This window comes from Notothenia coriiceps, unplaced genomic scaffold (genome assembly GCF_000735185.1).
Source record: "Notothenia coriiceps isolate Sejong01 unplaced genomic scaffold, NC01 NC01_scaffold00008957, whole genome shotgun sequence".
NCBI classification, from domain to species: Eukaryota; Metazoa; Chordata; class Actinopteri; order Perciformes; family Nototheniidae; genus Notothenia; species Notothenia coriiceps.
The window spans coordinates 269,724-287,722 of NW_011341658.1; the positions used below are offsets into that span (position 1 = coordinate 269,724).

Below are 17,999 nucleotides of genomic sequence, written 5' to 3' on the forward strand. Positions count from 1 at the left end.
TCTTTACATTTGGAAAAACTCGAACAACAATTTGAAGAAGTTAATGGATAATCTGAAAGTTTGTAAAATGTAAAAATGTACAAATAATTAGTTACCATAGGTGAAATAACATTATGACTGTAAATAAATAGAGGTGGAAAAGGACAATGCCCATTTAAAAAACTAAATAAATTAAACATGATCATTAAAATTTAAATAAATAGACATTCAAATACAATTTATTTATAAAAAGCTCGTCAACAAATAAATAACAGATATGTATAGTGCAATGAGATTAAACAATTTGAAGTGGAGTTTTAACTGGATTTGGTCCACATGTAAGCTTACATCACCTGTCATATGCTGACCTTAGTATAACATTTCAAATGTAAAAAAAAAGATGTTAAAAGTGTAAAAAGAAAGACCTTTGAAATTGTTCGATCATGTAAACTGTAACTGATAACTGACTGCTGGAATAAATAATCGCACCATTTTGTAGGATTTATACACATCTCGCATTAGTGGCTCCCTCTGCTCTTGTTTAGTTATTAAAGCTTGATTAATACTGACAGAGAATGATTCTCTATTAGGAATGTATAATGGGATTAATGTACATATCGACAGACATTCAATTGGCTCAAGATGGAAAAAAGAAGTCCGTTATTTTTTCATACGCAATAATGACAAAACATTATTTGAATGTCTTTGGCTCAAAACAAAGACGAATCACATCTGCTCCCATCTACGAGGTCCCTGTTGATATGATAACAGTATTCTTGCGGTGCTGGCTCAAAACACGCTGGTCAAATAAATGTATGTGCAAAACAAGTGGCTTGAGGTTTGTACTCAAGATGAAGGTGGAGGACGGCTCCTGTAGAGGGGCTGATGCTCCTGGTTTAAGGCACCATGGTTTGCTGATGTACCTGCAGTAACAGCCAACAGGTGGAAATCAATAAAGGAAGACGAACCCGCAAAACTGTACAGCATTCAAGTACTATTCACATACCTGCTATTGCTCATTCTCCACTTTTACAGAGTCTGTCTGTCCTCCCTCTGAAAATTAGGAAACAAGAGGCACTGTTGAAGGCTTGATGTTTGAACATGAAAGTAATATTGAAAACATATAAACCGCAATGAGCAAAAATTGTGATAGAAGGGCATCATCAACAAACCTATGTTCTCTTTGCTGTCGTCTGCTGTGTGTTGTATATTGTTACCATGGACACAAGGGTCGGGCTTCCCATCGGCAGGGCTGTAATTCAATTCCCATTAGAGATTAAACACAGCAAACAAAACTGAGAAGAAACGGATACAATAAAACAGGGCCCTATTCTGCTCCTTTCAAGGCTCATATTTGTATTTTGCACTTCTACTGTGAGATCAGGGACGTGCACAGGTACGGGCTATTGTTGCCCGGGCAACGGCCCGTTTGGCCTTTTGGGCTGACCTGCCCCTCTGGAGAGAGCGAGAGTTTGTTTTTCTTTGTTCTGTTGTGGCCGAATCAACATGATAAGCCCACAATTAGTATTGTAGCGTCTCGCTGCGGGAAACACACTTGTCAGCGCTGTCATCTGCCGGTGCGTTAAGACCACCTCAGTGTCGGATTTTGGCAACTTGCTTTTGAGTTGTCTCATGGCAGTTAGGGTATAAGGGACAAACCAGGGGACTTTACTTCCTCTTGATACCGTCGGTTATTTACAAAAAAACACCTAAATATAGCCTACTTATTGTTATTGTGCTTCTGTGTCTTTTCATCTGTAAACTCCCTCAAAGGGGCCACTCGCTCTCTTTTCTTGATCGCCCTCTCACGGGTGAACAGTTCACTGTCCCGCTTCATTGTAGGATTTCTGCAATGTCTCCACTTTAGTTTGACCATCTCTGTTACTAAGTTATGGAATACTGAATAAATAAGTAATTAGATACCTTACCGTTAATGTCTGCGCTCATAAAGAATGATAAGAATAATGCATATTGAACCGGTTTCATTAATTAGTGAGTTTATTTAAGGTAATTAGTTAGAGGCCCTATTGTATCAGTATGTCTGGACTGCACAGCAGTTACAATGGTCTGGTCAAACTACATCAGAACAGAATTGTCCCCATTTTGTCTTTAATAGTTACTAACATTAGATATTTTAATGAGATATGGACCGCAAAACAAAAAATGTCCCTGGTTTTCATTTTTAAAATCAAGTTACGGAATGCAATAGTCGCCTTAGCTTATTTTGTTATGAGATGTGAATTACTGTTCAATTTAGTTAATGTAATAATAGTTTGGTTTCTTTTACATTAAAAACAAGTTACAATTTTCAAAAGGTCTTTTTATCGGGGGGAGGCCCTTTTTCCAGTTTAGAGCAATAGCCCCTCCAAATGTCTGTGCACGTCCCTGTGTGAGATGCTTCCATGCTTTTATGTTCAAAAAGCTATTTATGTTCTCATACTGCCGGTTAAAAAAAAACGTTACAAACCTTTTGCCATTTTGCTGAAGGACACCGTTGGCTCTTTCAGGATCTATGTTTTGTACCAATCTGGTAACAAAGGAATGTCCATCTCCCAGACTGAAAAAACAGAGATTAAAAGAGCATAAGTAAACATGTAAGCATTGGATGGATTCAGGGTGAATGGTTTTTTGGAGTCTTCACTCCATTAAAGGATTTCCAAGGTGACAGCTGTCTTACTTTGAGGAAACAGGAAACATCCAGTACTTCCCTTGGTCTCCAAATACCTCAGCTGCATTTCGCTTAAAGCCGAGAGAAAACCCGTTTTTATCTGGACCGTTTGCGAACACAGGAGCCCGAAACGCCTCTGAAAATAGGGGGAGAATATTGTCAGTTTTGACTTTTAAAATTCTATACTCAGAAGTTGAATTACATTACAAATATATTAATAACTACCTATAGTCGTCCTGTTCTTTCCCACGAGCCACAGATGGTAGCCCAGTAGTGACAGGACGCTGACAAAGAACAGGGCAGCCACGAAAAACAGAAACAAGACGTGGAATTTGGCATGCGTGTCCGGCAGCACTTTCTTCAGAGGGGGAAAACAAAATAACAAGAGTGTCAGTCAAAAAGATGATTTCCTGTGTTAGGGTTAAGTGATTTTTACCCAAACAGCTGATTACCATGAAATGGAAAATGAATGGTTTTTATTGGTATTTTTTCTCACTGGTCAGTACAACATCTAACCCTTGCACAGAACAGTCTCTTAGTATTTCTATGCTTTGTTAGAACACAATCTCCTCCTTCAATGTTGGGTTTACATGACAGGAGCCATTGTTTCATGCAAAGCAATATGCTGAAGAGAATCTCCTGATAAATGATCACATGACCAGCACCAGAGACACATTCTGTACAAAATGTGCCGATATCTTACGATGCAATCATCACATGCCTCATCAGAGCTGCAGTCATGTCAAAGAGTCTTAAGTTAATTTTTTTTTTTCAAAATGACAAGATTTCTCAGAATCTTTTTTGAGTATTATGAGTCAAATGATAAATCAATAAACTGAAACCACAACAATCATTCACATGTCAAATATGCTGATTTATAAAATTGAAAATAAGAGGAAGATTCTGTACTTACTGTCCAGAATTTGAGGAAATACTGGATGACTGTAGCACAAATCACCACACAGTAGAGTGCGGCGTAGGTCAAGAACAACACAAAGTATTTGTAGTTTGAGAATCCCACACAGTTATTCACCCTGCAAGAAAACGCGTCAGAAACAACAGAAAAGGATGCTTATCACTTTATCACTTGGAATAAAAACTGGCTTAAATGCAAAGTTAAATGAAAAAAACATACCAGGGGCAGTGATGGTCCATTTTCAGCACACACCTTGGAAAAGGGAAAATAAAGATGACGTCCTATTAGTTGTGTCTATAACATGTTCATATTTTAGAAATGTTGCTGATGCGGTTACTCTGAAGCACTTGTTAATGTCAGAAAAGCATAGTGCACATTTATTTCAATAAATGTTTAATTGTATATCAAAACACTGGAGAAATGTGTTTTAAAACCAGCATACAAATATATTTTAGTTTAACAACTGACTGTTCTATTTCTCAACTGCGACACATTTGAGCTGCAAACATGTTTTCTTGCAGCAAAACATTTTATATTTGATAACATAAAATCTAAGTTAGAATCCGTTAAACACATGTGCTCCTTCGGGGAAAACCGTTTTAAATGACAATAATGAACCTTAATTATAAAGTGTGTACAGTTAGAAAAGACTCACATCTCACAGGTTGAGCAGTGATGGCAGCGGTCAGGTTTGATCACCTGGCAGTGGTCGCAGTAACGGACGGCTTTTCAGAGAGAAGAAAAGCTGAATTAATGCTGTATCTATATTACTCAAAAATGAAAGACAGCACAATGACAAGGTATGTGACATAGCAGAGGTGTATTAAATACATTGCCTTTTTAAAATGTCCTTTTAAAACCACTAACGATTGTTGATTAGTAGAAGAGCCAGGTGTGGTCTATTGAGATAACGAGGTGCACCTGATCCCAATGAACCATCCTGATACATGCAGTACAGTAAATACAAAACAGCCCGATTAGCATTACCAGTCAAATATATTTTATAGAGATATAAGCAGTGGTGCATGCTTATCCAAAAGGGGAATAAGCATATAGCAACACATTTATGAAATTTTATTTGGTGCAACAAAAGGTAAGACGATTTCTTAAAGGTAGGGTAGGTAAGAATGGAGAAAGCAGCTCGAGTGCGCGAGAATTTGAAAGTATGCAGCCGAAAAAGATCTGCCCCTTCCTTCAGACTTCCTTACAGAGCTCCTCCTCCAACACACACGAACGCGCACATGACCAATGAGGGCACGAGATAAGTTTGTGCACAGATGGAAGGCTGACAGGCAGGTAGGCCATCCAGTTACTTTAGCCGGGCCGGCTAAAATGATTGGTCGTGCTTTTTACAGTACTACAGCTTCCACAGATGAAATGTTTGTATGTATTTATTGTCAAAGCATTTCATTTATTCATTGCTATCGGGATGTTAAGAGCATTCCATGGAATATAACAAAAAGTGTTTCTGAAGTGAATTACCTACCCTACAGTACCTTTAAGTTCACTGGGTGTTTAAATACAAATACAACCACAGTCAGTTTTGCTGTTGCGGTGAAAGCCTCACCTCCTCCTGCTGTGCGGGTATAAATGGGTAAATTCTTCGCCACTTTCTTCAGAATCTCTTGTTGCGTCTCGGCTCGCTCCTCTCTCTCAAACAGTTCCTTCTCTGCTCTGGGCAAACAAAACTGACAGGTGGAGAAAGAGTCAGAGACAACCATTATAAATAATGGGATGTATAGGACACTCATGGACTGTTTGCTATACATGTATATGTACCATATATATAACCTTCTTGAATACAAAGTTTATATAAGTGCACATTGGAAAACTTCTTATTTTCTTGGCTTACCACTTTTGAGGGGCTTTCTGGTTTGGAGCAGATCGTTTTCCAGTAGGACCATATGAACATGGTGAAGAAAATGTGAAAGAGGATCAAATAGCTGACTGTGAAGAGAAAATTAAAAGTTAGCAAAAATATTTGATATGAATTATAAACAGGATAGGAATTGTGGTGAGTAGCACTTACTCCGTTCTGGATTATTTGGAATTGTATCTACAAAAATGACAAGAAAAAATACATTTGAGTGTGTAGTAATGAAAGTCCTAAGAATACACATCCCACCACCACCACACACACACACCACCCGTTCCTCACACCATGCCGCAGCAGCCTGGCACGGCCAGCAGTGACCCTCACACAACAGAGAGCTTTGTTTTAGGGGGATGTCCCTGTCCTGACCACCGCTGCTGAGCTAAGGACAGAACTACAGTACGTCTGCATGCTAATAATGGTATCATCAGTTCCAGGCTGAAATAAACCATGAAAAAAAACCTACTGTGAGAGCGAGGGCAGTGAATGTTATGGCCGGCAGAACTGATCAATAAATATCTATTGGGAAAAAGGCATTGCTAAAGAAAGCTCTGTTTATTTCAGACCTGCCCATTATTTTTTTAAAACATGTATTTATTGATTTTTTACATTTATCACATTACACAAACACAACCGAACATTCCACAACATTAGACATATGGCAGATTACATATAACTGTAAAAAAATAAAATTTAAAAAAGTGTGCAGTTACTAGAAATCAGTTTAAAGTACAGACCAAGAATATAATTACAGAGTACAGCCCTGCCCATTTAGGCTAGGTCTGAGTATTTTCTAGGAAATGCTCTGATATTAAATGAGTATGTTGATAGTCCTATAATTATAGCTGTAATTTCCACATTTTTGTCCTATAATTTGTCTGTTTTTGGCCACATCTACTTAACTTAATTACAGAATAAGGACCACATCAAGCATGTGTTTAAAAACCTATAAACAGTTGAACAGAAGGCCCTCATCACATCTCCCCACAATGAATAACCACTGTTGCATCATGTGGTTAAATGATAGCCTCTCTTATTCTGATTTTACAGCTGGCTCACAAGGTTTATTTGTTATCAGTCAAACTACATAAAAAAAGTATTCATTATAATCTTTGTTATCATTGTCATTTGTAAAGACACGAGTTGTATTAACTACGTTTTTTTAAACTTAATGAGTACATGTAGGCCTAATGTGTAACAATATAAAAGTCATATTTACAGAATCATATTTTGGAAAAGGAAATACACTAGGCCCTAGGGCACATACTTTTAAACTATATTTTTAACCATTTACGTTTTTAATAATTTAAAAGTAGTTTATACATTTCCATTCATTTACAGAACACTATACATTGTAACGCATATGACAAAGTGTTATCTCTTTAATCTGTTACTCCAGTAAACTCGCACTGTAAATGCATTTACTATCATGATGAAGCCGTTAATTCATTTATTATAACTGGAAACAATACAGACTTTCCTTTCCCAGTCTAACTGAGAAAGTGTCCCGATTAAATAATGTGGCAATTCAATTTAGCATGTATTTAAATGGTTAAACAATCTGAAACAAACGCATATTGTGTAATATTGTAATTAGAATAAAACGCATGTTTACAGTAACGTATGCAGCCCAGGGGAAACTTTAAATCTCAAGCTTATCAAAGTTGGCAACCCTGAGAAACTGTCAACACAAGCAGATACCCGCCCCACTTCTTGTAAATACTTTATAATAGTGAGGGTACTTACAGACACAGAGCTCCACAACATAAGCGTAATAAGACCAGCCGACAACCAGGTTAATAAAAAGGACAGGTATCCAGTTCAGAGCCCGTTTGCAGCACCTCAGTGCATGAGAGGGCGCCATCTTTAATCTGTAGCTGTCAATGACGTCATATTTCCCTTTAAATAATCGAGCTGCACATGCGCAGTTGTGTTTGTAGTTCCCAAGCGTCTTGCATGCAGCGTGAATCTCATGTTAACCCTTTGTTGATACATTGATTTAATCACCAGGCTGCTTAGACTTAACTACCTTTTTAACTAAATATCATCAGTCTATTTATCTGGTTATCACTCTTGTGTTCTTGTCTTTGTTATGCAATGTGCGACTCATTGTAAAATGTACTTTATAAATACAATTAGTATTGTTATTATAGAGACAATATTACCTTTTAACGCTTCTAATGAATATATACTGCACAAGTTGGATCTCTTGCTTCGATTTCTGTTTTGCGTATATTTTTTAATTACATTACATGTTACTTGTTAGACGCTTTTATCCAAAGCGACTTACATACTCAATAGCCTACTGTGGACAATTCCCACATTCATGAATCATAGGCTTTTAACAATGGAATAAATTGCTATTGTGATTATTAAAAAGAAAGGGTAAAGAGTGAGAACAAGCCCATAAACAAATATTCATAAACAAATATTCCTATTGTATTTAGTGATTTAAAGAAGCCAATGTGAGTTTAAAGAGTTTGATTTAAAGCTGCACTGAATAATTATTTTTCACCACATGGGGGCAGAATGCATGTTTTCTCAATATTTCCAAACATGGTAGTTTGCAGTTATACCCCAGTATCTGTGTTAGCATGGTGTGAACTTAAATGGCTAAGTATATAGACAGGTAGGTTTCGAATTATTTTTAGTTTGTTGTGAAAATCGAATTGTATTTTTTTTTTTTAAACTAATGCATACAGTTTAACCCTGTGTGACTTACTTTAAAAATTAAACAACCTTAACATAGCCAGGCGGTTGTGTTTCAGTATGAATTTATAAGTCACTTTAAAACTGCCATTTCATTTAGGTATAAGGACTTGTTGGTTATGTATTTAGACATTCTTGGTTGAATACACTTACTGTAAATCGCTTTGGATAAAAGCGTCAGCTAAATGCAATGTAATGTAATGTAAGACATATTAATGAGTAACAAATGACATGAGACAAATAATATCCAAGCTTTGCAACTACCTTTATGTACATGGACTTGATTAAACCAGCATTAGTTCCATATTATGGACCAGATAATGGACCAATAGACGTTTATGTGGCCGAAGTTTAGGCCAAATCATGATGAGATTGTTTTTCCTGAGGAGGAATCTTTAATATAGGCCTTTTAAGCTGAGGAGGGGGAGGGAGGAGGGGAGAGAGAGGAGGGAGATTGGGAGGAGGAGGCAGAGGATGAGTCAGGAGAAAGGGAGCGTCGTCTTCTGGTTGGACTGCTGCTGGGGGAGCCACGGGGTGAGGAGTAGGGAGAGAGGGCCTGGAGCATCCGGCCACTGCGCTCCTGAATCACATGCTAAACGTGACAGAGACAGGAAAAAGTATGATATTTTAAACCGTGTATTTATTTATATAACAAGAAAAGCAAATGCGCCACTTGAAAACAAACTTAAAGCTCACCTATTATGCAAAATCCACTTTGTCATGAATTTTATACATCAACATGTGTCCCCTCTGTGTAAAGAGATTCTGAAAGTTTCAGGAAAAAAGATTCGCTCTCTTTTTGTCCTGATCCATTTCTATAAAAACCTGTCTGAAAATGAGCTGATCAGATTTTGGCCATATACTGATGTCATAACCGATTTTTTGGCTTGTGTAACCATTAGGGCCATAACCAAGCCAAAGGTTGGCGCCCCCCCCCCCCGACCACCCACACACACCGCTTATCAAACCTGAACCTTTCCCCTCCCTAAGAGCACCATTGTGTTGTTTTAACCAAATATATGCTCGGCAGAGGGGCGTGGGGAGTGGGCTCCTTATTTTAAAGGTCCCATGTCATGCTTTAACAGTTATAAGCCCTTCCCCCCTTGTGTGTTATGAAGGTTTGTGTGGCTAGTTGGAAGGGCCCTCGGGCAGATTGGGGTGCTGGCAGCCCCGCCTCAGGCAAACCTCCCCCCCTTCCCCGCGTCATTTCGCCGATGTCTCGCTGTCTACAGATCCCCACGCAGCAAGGCAGCGAAATGAAGCCCAGGCTCACCACTGTCCGCATCCTCGCAGGGCCAGCGACGCGCGCAACGTCCAACCAAAACATGGCACGCCAGAACCCCCAACGCCAGCATTCTAACTGTTTGTCCTTCAGTGGTGTGCATTTTCTGGTTTTGCTAAGCAACACGCCATTGTAACAACATAAAATCACTGATGTTCCCGCCTGTAACGGTGGGACTCATCAGAGCAGAGTGGGGCCCGAGGCCTGAAACCGCAATCCGAGCACAGGGGGCTCCACAGGGAGGTTGGTCCAGGAAGGGCTCCAACAAGGCCGTTTAAGGACAGAGAGTGAATACACATCTAATACAGAGATGCTGTATGAGAGAAACCAATGTGAGTTTGGAAAAATGCACAATATAAATCNTAACCAATCAGAGCATACTGGGCTCTGGTTTCAGACAGAGGGTGAAAAGAGGTGCTGCAGCACAGGCAGTATGAGACAAATGGAGAGCTTTTTGAACATTAAAGCATGGAGACATGTCACACTGGAGACACTAAACTGATATGAACCTGAGCGTGATAGGGCCCCTTTAAACTTCATTCAAATCCACTTGTTTCTGGTCTTTTTGGTTTTGCAAGTCTTTTTTCAAGCTTTAGGGGACATTACAGAGGTTGGAGCAACCTGCTTAGTATAATGAGAGACAGAATAGCTTGAAGGAGGTCAAAAGTGAAATGGACCACTTCAACGTTTCTGGGGGAAAATGATGGAGGTAGATCAAATGCTGCAGAAGAGGTTGAGAGAAGGAACAGATAGGAGAGGACGGAAAGGAAGAGGAATAAAAAGAGAGGGAGAGAGAGGTGTGCGGATGGAATTAGAAGTAGTCAAATCGGACAGCTTGATAGATTGGAGTCATTGATGTGACCCAGCCCGTAGGTACGCAGTCACTCATGTGAAGGGAAAAGACCTGATCAGACCTATTGTGCACGTTTGCGTGTGTGTGTGTGTGTGTGTGTGTGTGTGTGTGTGTGTGTGTGTGTGTGTGTGTGTGTGTGTGTGTGTGTGTGTGTGTGTGAATGTATGTGTGTATGTGTTTGATTTCATCACAAATGAGGACCAAGAATTGGCTCTGAGACTTGCTTATCCATTAGTTTATTATACCGCATTGTCAGAGTGTCCTTGCACACTCTGTAGGTGTGTGTGTGTGTGTGTGTGTGTGTGTGTGTGTGTGTGTGTGTGTGTGTGTGTGTGTGTGTGTGTGTGTGTGTGTGTGTGTGTGTGTGTGTGTGTGTGTGACAAACTACATATGGCGTAAATCTTTGATGACTGCGTACAAGGCTGATCTTTGAGCTGAATGCAGTGTGAAGGGAATATCTGTGCCTGAGTGAATGTGTGTGATGAGCTAAACACAGGTTGACTCCTGGCTCACACTTGTGTTGCGCTGCATTGCAAAGCTTTTTTTGGTGTTGCTTCTTGTTGCATTTCACTGCGTTGCATCAAATGTATTGTAGTGCGTCAAGCCGATTAGCGCCGAGGAGTTGTCTTTTAACTACAATTCAGCTACAGTTTAGACCAGGTTGAATTAGTCTTTGTAGATTAAGGGTGGCAAGAGAGAGAAGACAATATGTAAGTGATATTTCTATAGGTCTGCTGTAAAACCTTGTTATCATTTGTAACATTTACACATTAAAATATCCCAAAAATTACTACACCTATGTCATATATTATAATTATATTTCTAACAAATGGGTAATTGATGCAAATCTGACTCCTGGTGAAAGGTTTATGATGAATATGAAAGGAATTCCAACCATAAAATATTGAAGACAACAACTCCCATTATGGCAAAAATCATAATCTCGATTATGTGGGTCAATAATTGATATCACGACTATTAAAAAACGATTTTTGCCATAATGGGAGTTGTTGTCTTCAATATTTTATGGTTGGAATNCCGATACCGCAGCCGACGCGTCCCGAGACATCCGTTTCCCCCAGGTCCGTTCCCCAGGTCTCTCGCTCCCCCACCTCCCTCCTCCACTCCTTCCCCACTGATTGGCGAGTTTCGTGCACGTATCTACTAACTCCACTCCGATGACCCCGCCATCAGCAACTCCGCCCCTAAAACAGAAAAACCCCTGTCCCTTGCTCCCACTCGGGGTGATCAGTCGTAAGTCGTTACGTCGCAACAAAGGCAAAGGAGCGTCTCCTCCCTCATCAACTTTCATCCTTAATATCAACTAAATATCACATAACACCATAAACAGCACCAGTCGCTCGCACGCACCCTTTTTAATCCGCTTCGGTGATTATGCAGGAAAAAAACCCAGCCCCCACCCCCCGTTCCATTATTCATTGGTCTACTCGTAAATGTCGTGCGGCATAGTCACCATGCGTGTGGTAAACATACCGCTCATCGCCTCCGTCTCGCCATGTGTGCGCGACATAGACTGGCTGTCCCAGGCGTGCGTGCGAGGTCCGGCCTTTTTGACGCTTATTCGTCAGTCCCGTGTTTGATTTAGTCCTCTGGCCTTGCCCATGCAGGCCAGTCGAGGACCACCGGCGCGCCTGTGTCCCGGTCAATCATGTCCGTAACGTCAGTAAGTCCTACTAAACAACCCGCATCGCCTTCAAATCATCAATAAATAATAACTCTTATTAAGTTACTCGACCCTACCTTTATGAGCGGTCTTAGAGGTGGGAGGTCTTACACGTGAACGAAGTCAACGAACGATGCAGATTGCCGCCCACCTCTCACCACGTCACTGCGCATAGCTAGAAGATCGCTACATCCTCCCTCCCTACGCCTTTCATTTCATCCCACCTATACTAGGCTGACTTGTTTGCCGTCTGCCCTCTCACACCTGGACCAGAGGGACACATATGTGAGAATGCTGTTCATTGATTACAGTTCAGCATTCAATACCATTGTGCCCTCCAAGCTGGTCATCAAGCTCAGAGACCTCGGGCTCAACAGCGCCCTCTGTGACTGGATCCTGAACTTCCTGACGGGCAGACCCCAGGCAGTGCGGGTGGGAAACATTACATCCTCCACCCTCATCCTCAACACCAGAGCCCCTCAAGGCTGAGTGCTCAGCCCTCTCCTCTACAGTGTAAAAATAAATAGGGTGTTTTAACTTAAAGGGGACCTATCATGCAAAATGCACTTTGTGATGTCTTTTATACATGAATATGTGTCCCTGGTGCGTTGGGGAACTCACGCAGCGTCAGAAAATAAAACCCTCTCTCTTTTCCTCCGTACCCAAATCTTTAAAGAACGGGGGTACAACGAGCGGATTCAGATTTGCTGCCGATATGACGTCAAATCGGCGGCGGACCCACAGAAAGTTGCTATCAGAAACAATGCCTAACGTGTTTTGGATGTAGTCTCGTCTTTGTTTACATTGGCAAGCCTCGCTAACACTCAGAGCTAACCTGTACTGTAGAGCACATGTGTTTAAAAAGCAGGAAATAAAAAAAGAACTCACCTTGTGGTAAACCTGCAAGAGAAAAAGCATTTGAGCTCCATACTGTTTCAGAAATAATCCTTGATGTGGTTTAGTACAGGATGGTGTTTTAGCACAGCAGAATTTAACTTTATCTCCGGTAGAATTCTGATCAGGCATTAGCTCCGCCTCCTCCTATTTTTTCAAGCTAAGGACCCAAAATCTGCGTTTCTCTAACAGGGCTTCAAAAGAGGGGTATGAGCAGTATGAGGCATGGCTACAATGGGTGAACTGTTTGGTATTTTGAAAAAAAAACTTCACAGACATGTTTTGTTTAGGTATGGCCCTACAATATATTTTTCCGATATAGCTTAATAGATCCACTTTAAGTAACTTGATTGTAGAATATAGGAAATAACATTCAATCCAGGATTGGCCTTTATGCTAGAAACTATGTTTCTTATCATTCTCTTGTCATGAATAAAGGTATAAAGGTTAAAGTTATCATGAATCATCTCAATTCTCTTATCATTCATAAACATATTTTTCCTTTAGACAGAGCCCTAAAGAAAACCAAAAGTTAAATTAGGTTTATAATAGTTTTTTTAATCATTGTTTTTGCGTTTCACAGATTTCTTAAAAGTTGCCATACTTGGTTTGGTTTAATAGTTTGCTAAATTGTATGTGGATTAAAGGTAGGGTAGTTAATTCACTTCAGAAACACTTTTTGTTATATTCCATGGAATGCTCTTAACATCCCGATAGCAATGAATACATTAAATGGTTTGACAATAAATACGTAAAAAATGTCATCTGTGGAAGCCGTGGTACTGTAAAAAGCACGACCAATCATCTGAGCCGGCCCGGCTAAAATAACTGGATGGCCTACCTGCCTGTCAGCCTTCCATCTCGTGCACAAACTTATCTCGTGCCCTCATTGGTCATGTGCGCGTTCGTGTGTGTTGGAGGAGGGGCTCTGTAAGGAAGTCTGAAGGAAGGGGCAGATCTTTTTCGGCTGCGTACTTTCAAATTCTAGCGCACTCGAGCTGGTTTCTCCGTTCTTACCTTTAAGTTCAAAAGTTAAGCGGCTTTTGTAGAATTTCCAAATATGTTTGTACCAAATGTACCAAAATTCTAGTAATTCTAGTCAAAAACAAGTCATTTCCTTGGGTAATGTGACGCTCACAAGTATTTATCCAGCATGTTGGCTATTTTGTAGCTGGTGTAGGTTAAAAAATGACTTTATTGCAAATAAATCTCATATATTTATCGTTGTTGACTTGAAAAGCATTTATCCTGAAAACGTTTGTGTTTTATGGCCTCATTCAGACAGAAGGGTCAACGTCCCGACCATCCATCCCTCTGACATGCACAATGGGATCAATTCGTCCTTGTCTCTTATGGAAGCACTCACACACAACACACAACCTGTACATGCCATTTACTGTAAATATGTCATGGTCAGGGCAGCATTGATGAATTAGCAATGCCACAGCACTCCATAATCAGAGCGCAGCGACGGGCTCTAGTAATTGTTGTTAGCGGCGTGTGAACGGCAGAGTTAAGTGACCTTGGATCACGACCTCAGGCACGGACACATGGCGCTGCTGCCGTGGGCAATATGATGGTCAGTCCCCCTGGGAGATGTGTTTTCTCGGTCTAGAAAGTTGAGACACGCAGACTCGCACCATTAAGAAAACAGAATGGGAAATCTTAACTGGATGCAGCCTTCATTTGCATCTGGATCGGGCTTGATAGACGAGGACACATGAACAGACCCTCCTTTGGGGTTCATGTTAGTGTTGCATCATGTCAATTATATGATTCAATAAACATTAATGTTTTGTTTCTGAACAATCCACATTGCGCACAATCGATATATGAATATTAACAGTGTAAAACGTAATCTATCAATACCACTCTCACGGCACTGTGTGCTATGAAACTAGAGCATCTTAGTTTAGCATAAAGACTAGCATGAAGAGTGAGCTGCAGGAAGTTTCCAATTAGTTTTGCTAAATCCGAAATCCACCTGTGGCTTTAAAGAAATGTTTCCTATTGATCTCCATTGCAAACAATATCAATTATGACTTTCCTTTTTTAATTTTCGATCTATGGAGGTTTGGCAAATGGACTACACGGCATATTGAGTACGATGCAAACTCACCAAGTAAAAAAGGTTATGGCTTACAGTAAGTGCCTGCAAGCATTTCTTATTGGCCTAAATAAAGCCATCTTTGGGTCAGGCATCCAGATCTTATTACATTACATGTACTTACATACTCAATACTGTGGACAATCCCCACAGGAGCAATTTGGGGTGAAGTGTCTCAGGGACACAACGACATGCTGACTGCAGTGGGGTTTGAACCTCCAAACACCAACACACAACCCACTGCGCCGCACACCAACTCTTATAATACACTATTGTCTTTGTCAAGAAAGCGTATAATATGTTAAGAGATAAACTTAAGAGTTGCTCGGTACAGTGTGTTTCCTTCGGACGGATACAGGCTAGCTTTTTCTGCCTTTATACCAAGTGAAGCTAACCTGCAGCTGGCTGTAACTTCACATTTACAAGATTAATAATTAGAGAGGTATCGATCTTTTCATCCAACTCTTGGCAAGAGAGTGTATTTCTAAATGCGATATATTTAAAGCTACAGAAACTTGCATTTGTTAGCAATCTCTATATTGTGTTGGTAGGAAATAGCTGATAGTTTTTAAGGGGACTGTGAATAGAAACAATAGCCGAGTTTTAGTGATGTTGTGAAGAAGTAGGGGATCATGGCTGTTAGGGCTGCTCAATTAATTGTATTTTAATCGCAATTACGATTTTAGCTTCCAACGATTATGAAAACAACCTAATCAAAATAAAACGATTATTTATTTTTTTTTTTTATTTTTTTTTTTTTCAGTTGAATTACACTTCAAGTTCAAAACATACTGTTCAAATGTTTTTTTTCAATAAATGAATGTTTTCAAAGTAAATGGATAACCGTTTTTTAATAAACGTGATATCAATTATTGACCCACATAATCGAGATTATGATTTTTGCCATTATGGGAGTTGTTGTCTTCAATATTTAAAAAAAAATATCACTTACATATTGTCTTCTCTCTCTTGCCACCCTTAATCTACAAAAACTAATTCAACCTGGTCTAAACTGTAGCTGATATGTAGTTAAAAGACAACTACTCGGCGCTAATCGGCTTGACGCATTACAATACATTTGATGCAACGCAGTGAAATGCAACAAGAAGCAACACCAAAAAAAGCTTTGCAATTCAGCGCAACACAAGTGTGAGNGGTGGAGTTGGCCCAATAGCCGTAGCGCAACTTCTGTGACGACATAAAAGTGTTCAAATCTGGATCAGTCTGTATAAGATCCGTTGCAGCCCCTTTTTTAGAGATTTGGGTATGGAGGAAAATAGAGAGGGTTGTGTTTTCTGACACTTGGTGAGTTCCCTGGAACACCGGGGACACATGTTCATGTAGAAAAGACGTACACAAGTGCATTTTGCATGATAGGTCACCTTTAAGATGGAAACATTTAAGGTTCACTTCGACCTCCGGGGTGGCCTTACTATGGAGGGGTGGATTGAGCAGTAACTATCTCTAGAAAGCACCTAAACAACGACATGCAGAGCTACGTGAATAGCAGGTAGACCAACTGGAAAAGTACCACCATTCAAATAGCATGGGCCGAACCACGCCCCTTAACTGTGATATAATGACCGTATACCACGGCCTGTCATGAGCTATTGCTTAAGTGTATTAAGTTTATGCAAAGTTTATGTAATTAACGTTATTTTCTTCCTTTTTTGTTTGACAAGGTAAAATCTCTTTAAATGTTTGGAACTTGTTTTTATTTTAATTTTTGTACTTAAAGGTGGGGTATGTAATTTTGGAGAAACCAGCTCGAGTGCGGTAGAATTTGAAAGTATGCAGCCGAAAAAAATCTGCCTCTTCCTTCAGACTTCCTTACAGAGCCCCTCCTCCAACACACACAAACGCGCAAATGACCAATGAGGGCACGAGATAAGTTTTTGCACAGATGGAAGGCTGACAGGCAGGTAGGCCATCCAGTTACTTTAGCCGGAAATGATTGGTCGTGCTTTTTACAGCTATTACATTGCTATTGGGAAGTTAAGAGCATTCCATGGAATATAACAAAAAGTGTATCTGAAATAAATTACATACCCCACCTTTAAGTAGGACAATCCATAGTTTGACATTTATAGGCCTGTAATGTATTTCATTTTCTTCAATCAAAGAGTTACCAGTAACTTTCGGAGTATGGCTGTTTAAAAGATAGAGATAAAGCCTTCTTCTGGCAGATCCATCGTTTGTGGTCACCACAGCTCACTGATACCCAATTGTTTTCTCTCACGACAGAGATTGCACAGCGACCGTCAACAGCCTCTGCATTAAAGGAGCTGAGGATGGAAAATGATGTTTAGAAAAAGGCTGATAGATGTTAATATTCAAAGTGTTTAGCAATGAATCTCTCACCTATCAGTCAGATCACTTCCATTCACGCAAATCCGTTGAACTCAATCCTTTTTGGTGTCATGTCTTGTATTTGCTGTTTCAAGTTGTTATTCTGGGTCTCCAGCTCCTTGATTCGTGAGTACAGCTCGGTATTGTTTCCTGAAAGTTTAGAGGTCACTACAGAGACACAGAGGAAGGTGTTGGGCTGTAAAACTTGTGTCTCTGAGTGATTGAATGTTCTTGATAAACATTAAAGAATGGGTTCACATGTTTGCTTCACATAGCAAAGAGCTAAATGCATTTGGAAAGCGACTGGTCTCCTCTGTATTGTAGACATCTTACAAAAGCTCTGACATTTAAAACCACTTCCTTTTGTTAAATATGGAAAACAGGAACACACACTTCCCCCGTAACACATCATTTCAGCCTCCTATTACAGAATCTTTGCAGCAAACGAGAGGGGAGATGTTGTTGAATCGACAGACAGAGTTACAGAGCTTCAGGTCACATCTAATACAAACTGTTGAACTGACTTTCACACAGAAGATACTCACAGTAGATACGGAGACCCATGATGGCTAACAGTATGAGCCACCAACACACTGCTATCAGAAGAACAAACCTCCGGCCTGAAAAACAATAATTCAGTTAAAAAACCTAAACAACATGACAGTCACAGATGCTTAGGATACAT

The 17,999-nt window shown here is 40.0% G+C and overlaps 1 protein-coding gene and 1 long non-coding RNA gene across 2 annotated transcripts; both read right to left on the reverse strand.

The window, feature by feature from the left end:
- Positions 1 to 524: 524 nt before the first annotated feature.
- LOC104944863 (probable palmitoyltransferase ZDHHC20) lies at positions 525 to 7,321 on the reverse strand. Its single transcript, XM_010770449.1, has 13 exons — positions 7,183 to 7,321; positions 5,593 to 5,619; positions 5,416 to 5,510; positions 5,131 to 5,251; positions 4,219 to 4,288; positions 3,783 to 3,815; positions 3,561 to 3,681; positions 2,873 to 3,005; positions 2,657 to 2,783; positions 2,447 to 2,536; positions 1,152 to 1,231; positions 986 to 1,032; positions 525 to 902 (listed from the first exon to the last, which is right to left on the reverse strand). Exons 1-12 carry the CDS (start codon positions 7,298 to 7,300, stop codon positions 989 to 991), a joined length of 1,059 nt encoding a protein of 352 aa, XP_010768751.1. The 5' UTR covers positions 7,301 to 7,321; the 3' UTR covers positions 525 to 902; positions 986 to 988.
- Positions 7,322 to 16,870: 9,549 nt separating this feature from the next.
- LOC104944862 (uncharacterized) lies at positions 16,871 to 17,989 on the reverse strand. The gene is made up of 3 exons (XR_798276.1): positions 17,860 to 17,989; positions 17,327 to 17,482; positions 16,871 to 17,250 (listed from the first exon to the last, which is right to left on the reverse strand). It is a non-coding gene; the product is annotated as an uncharacterized lncRNA (long non-coding RNA).
- Positions 17,990 to 17,999: the final 10 nt, after the last annotated feature.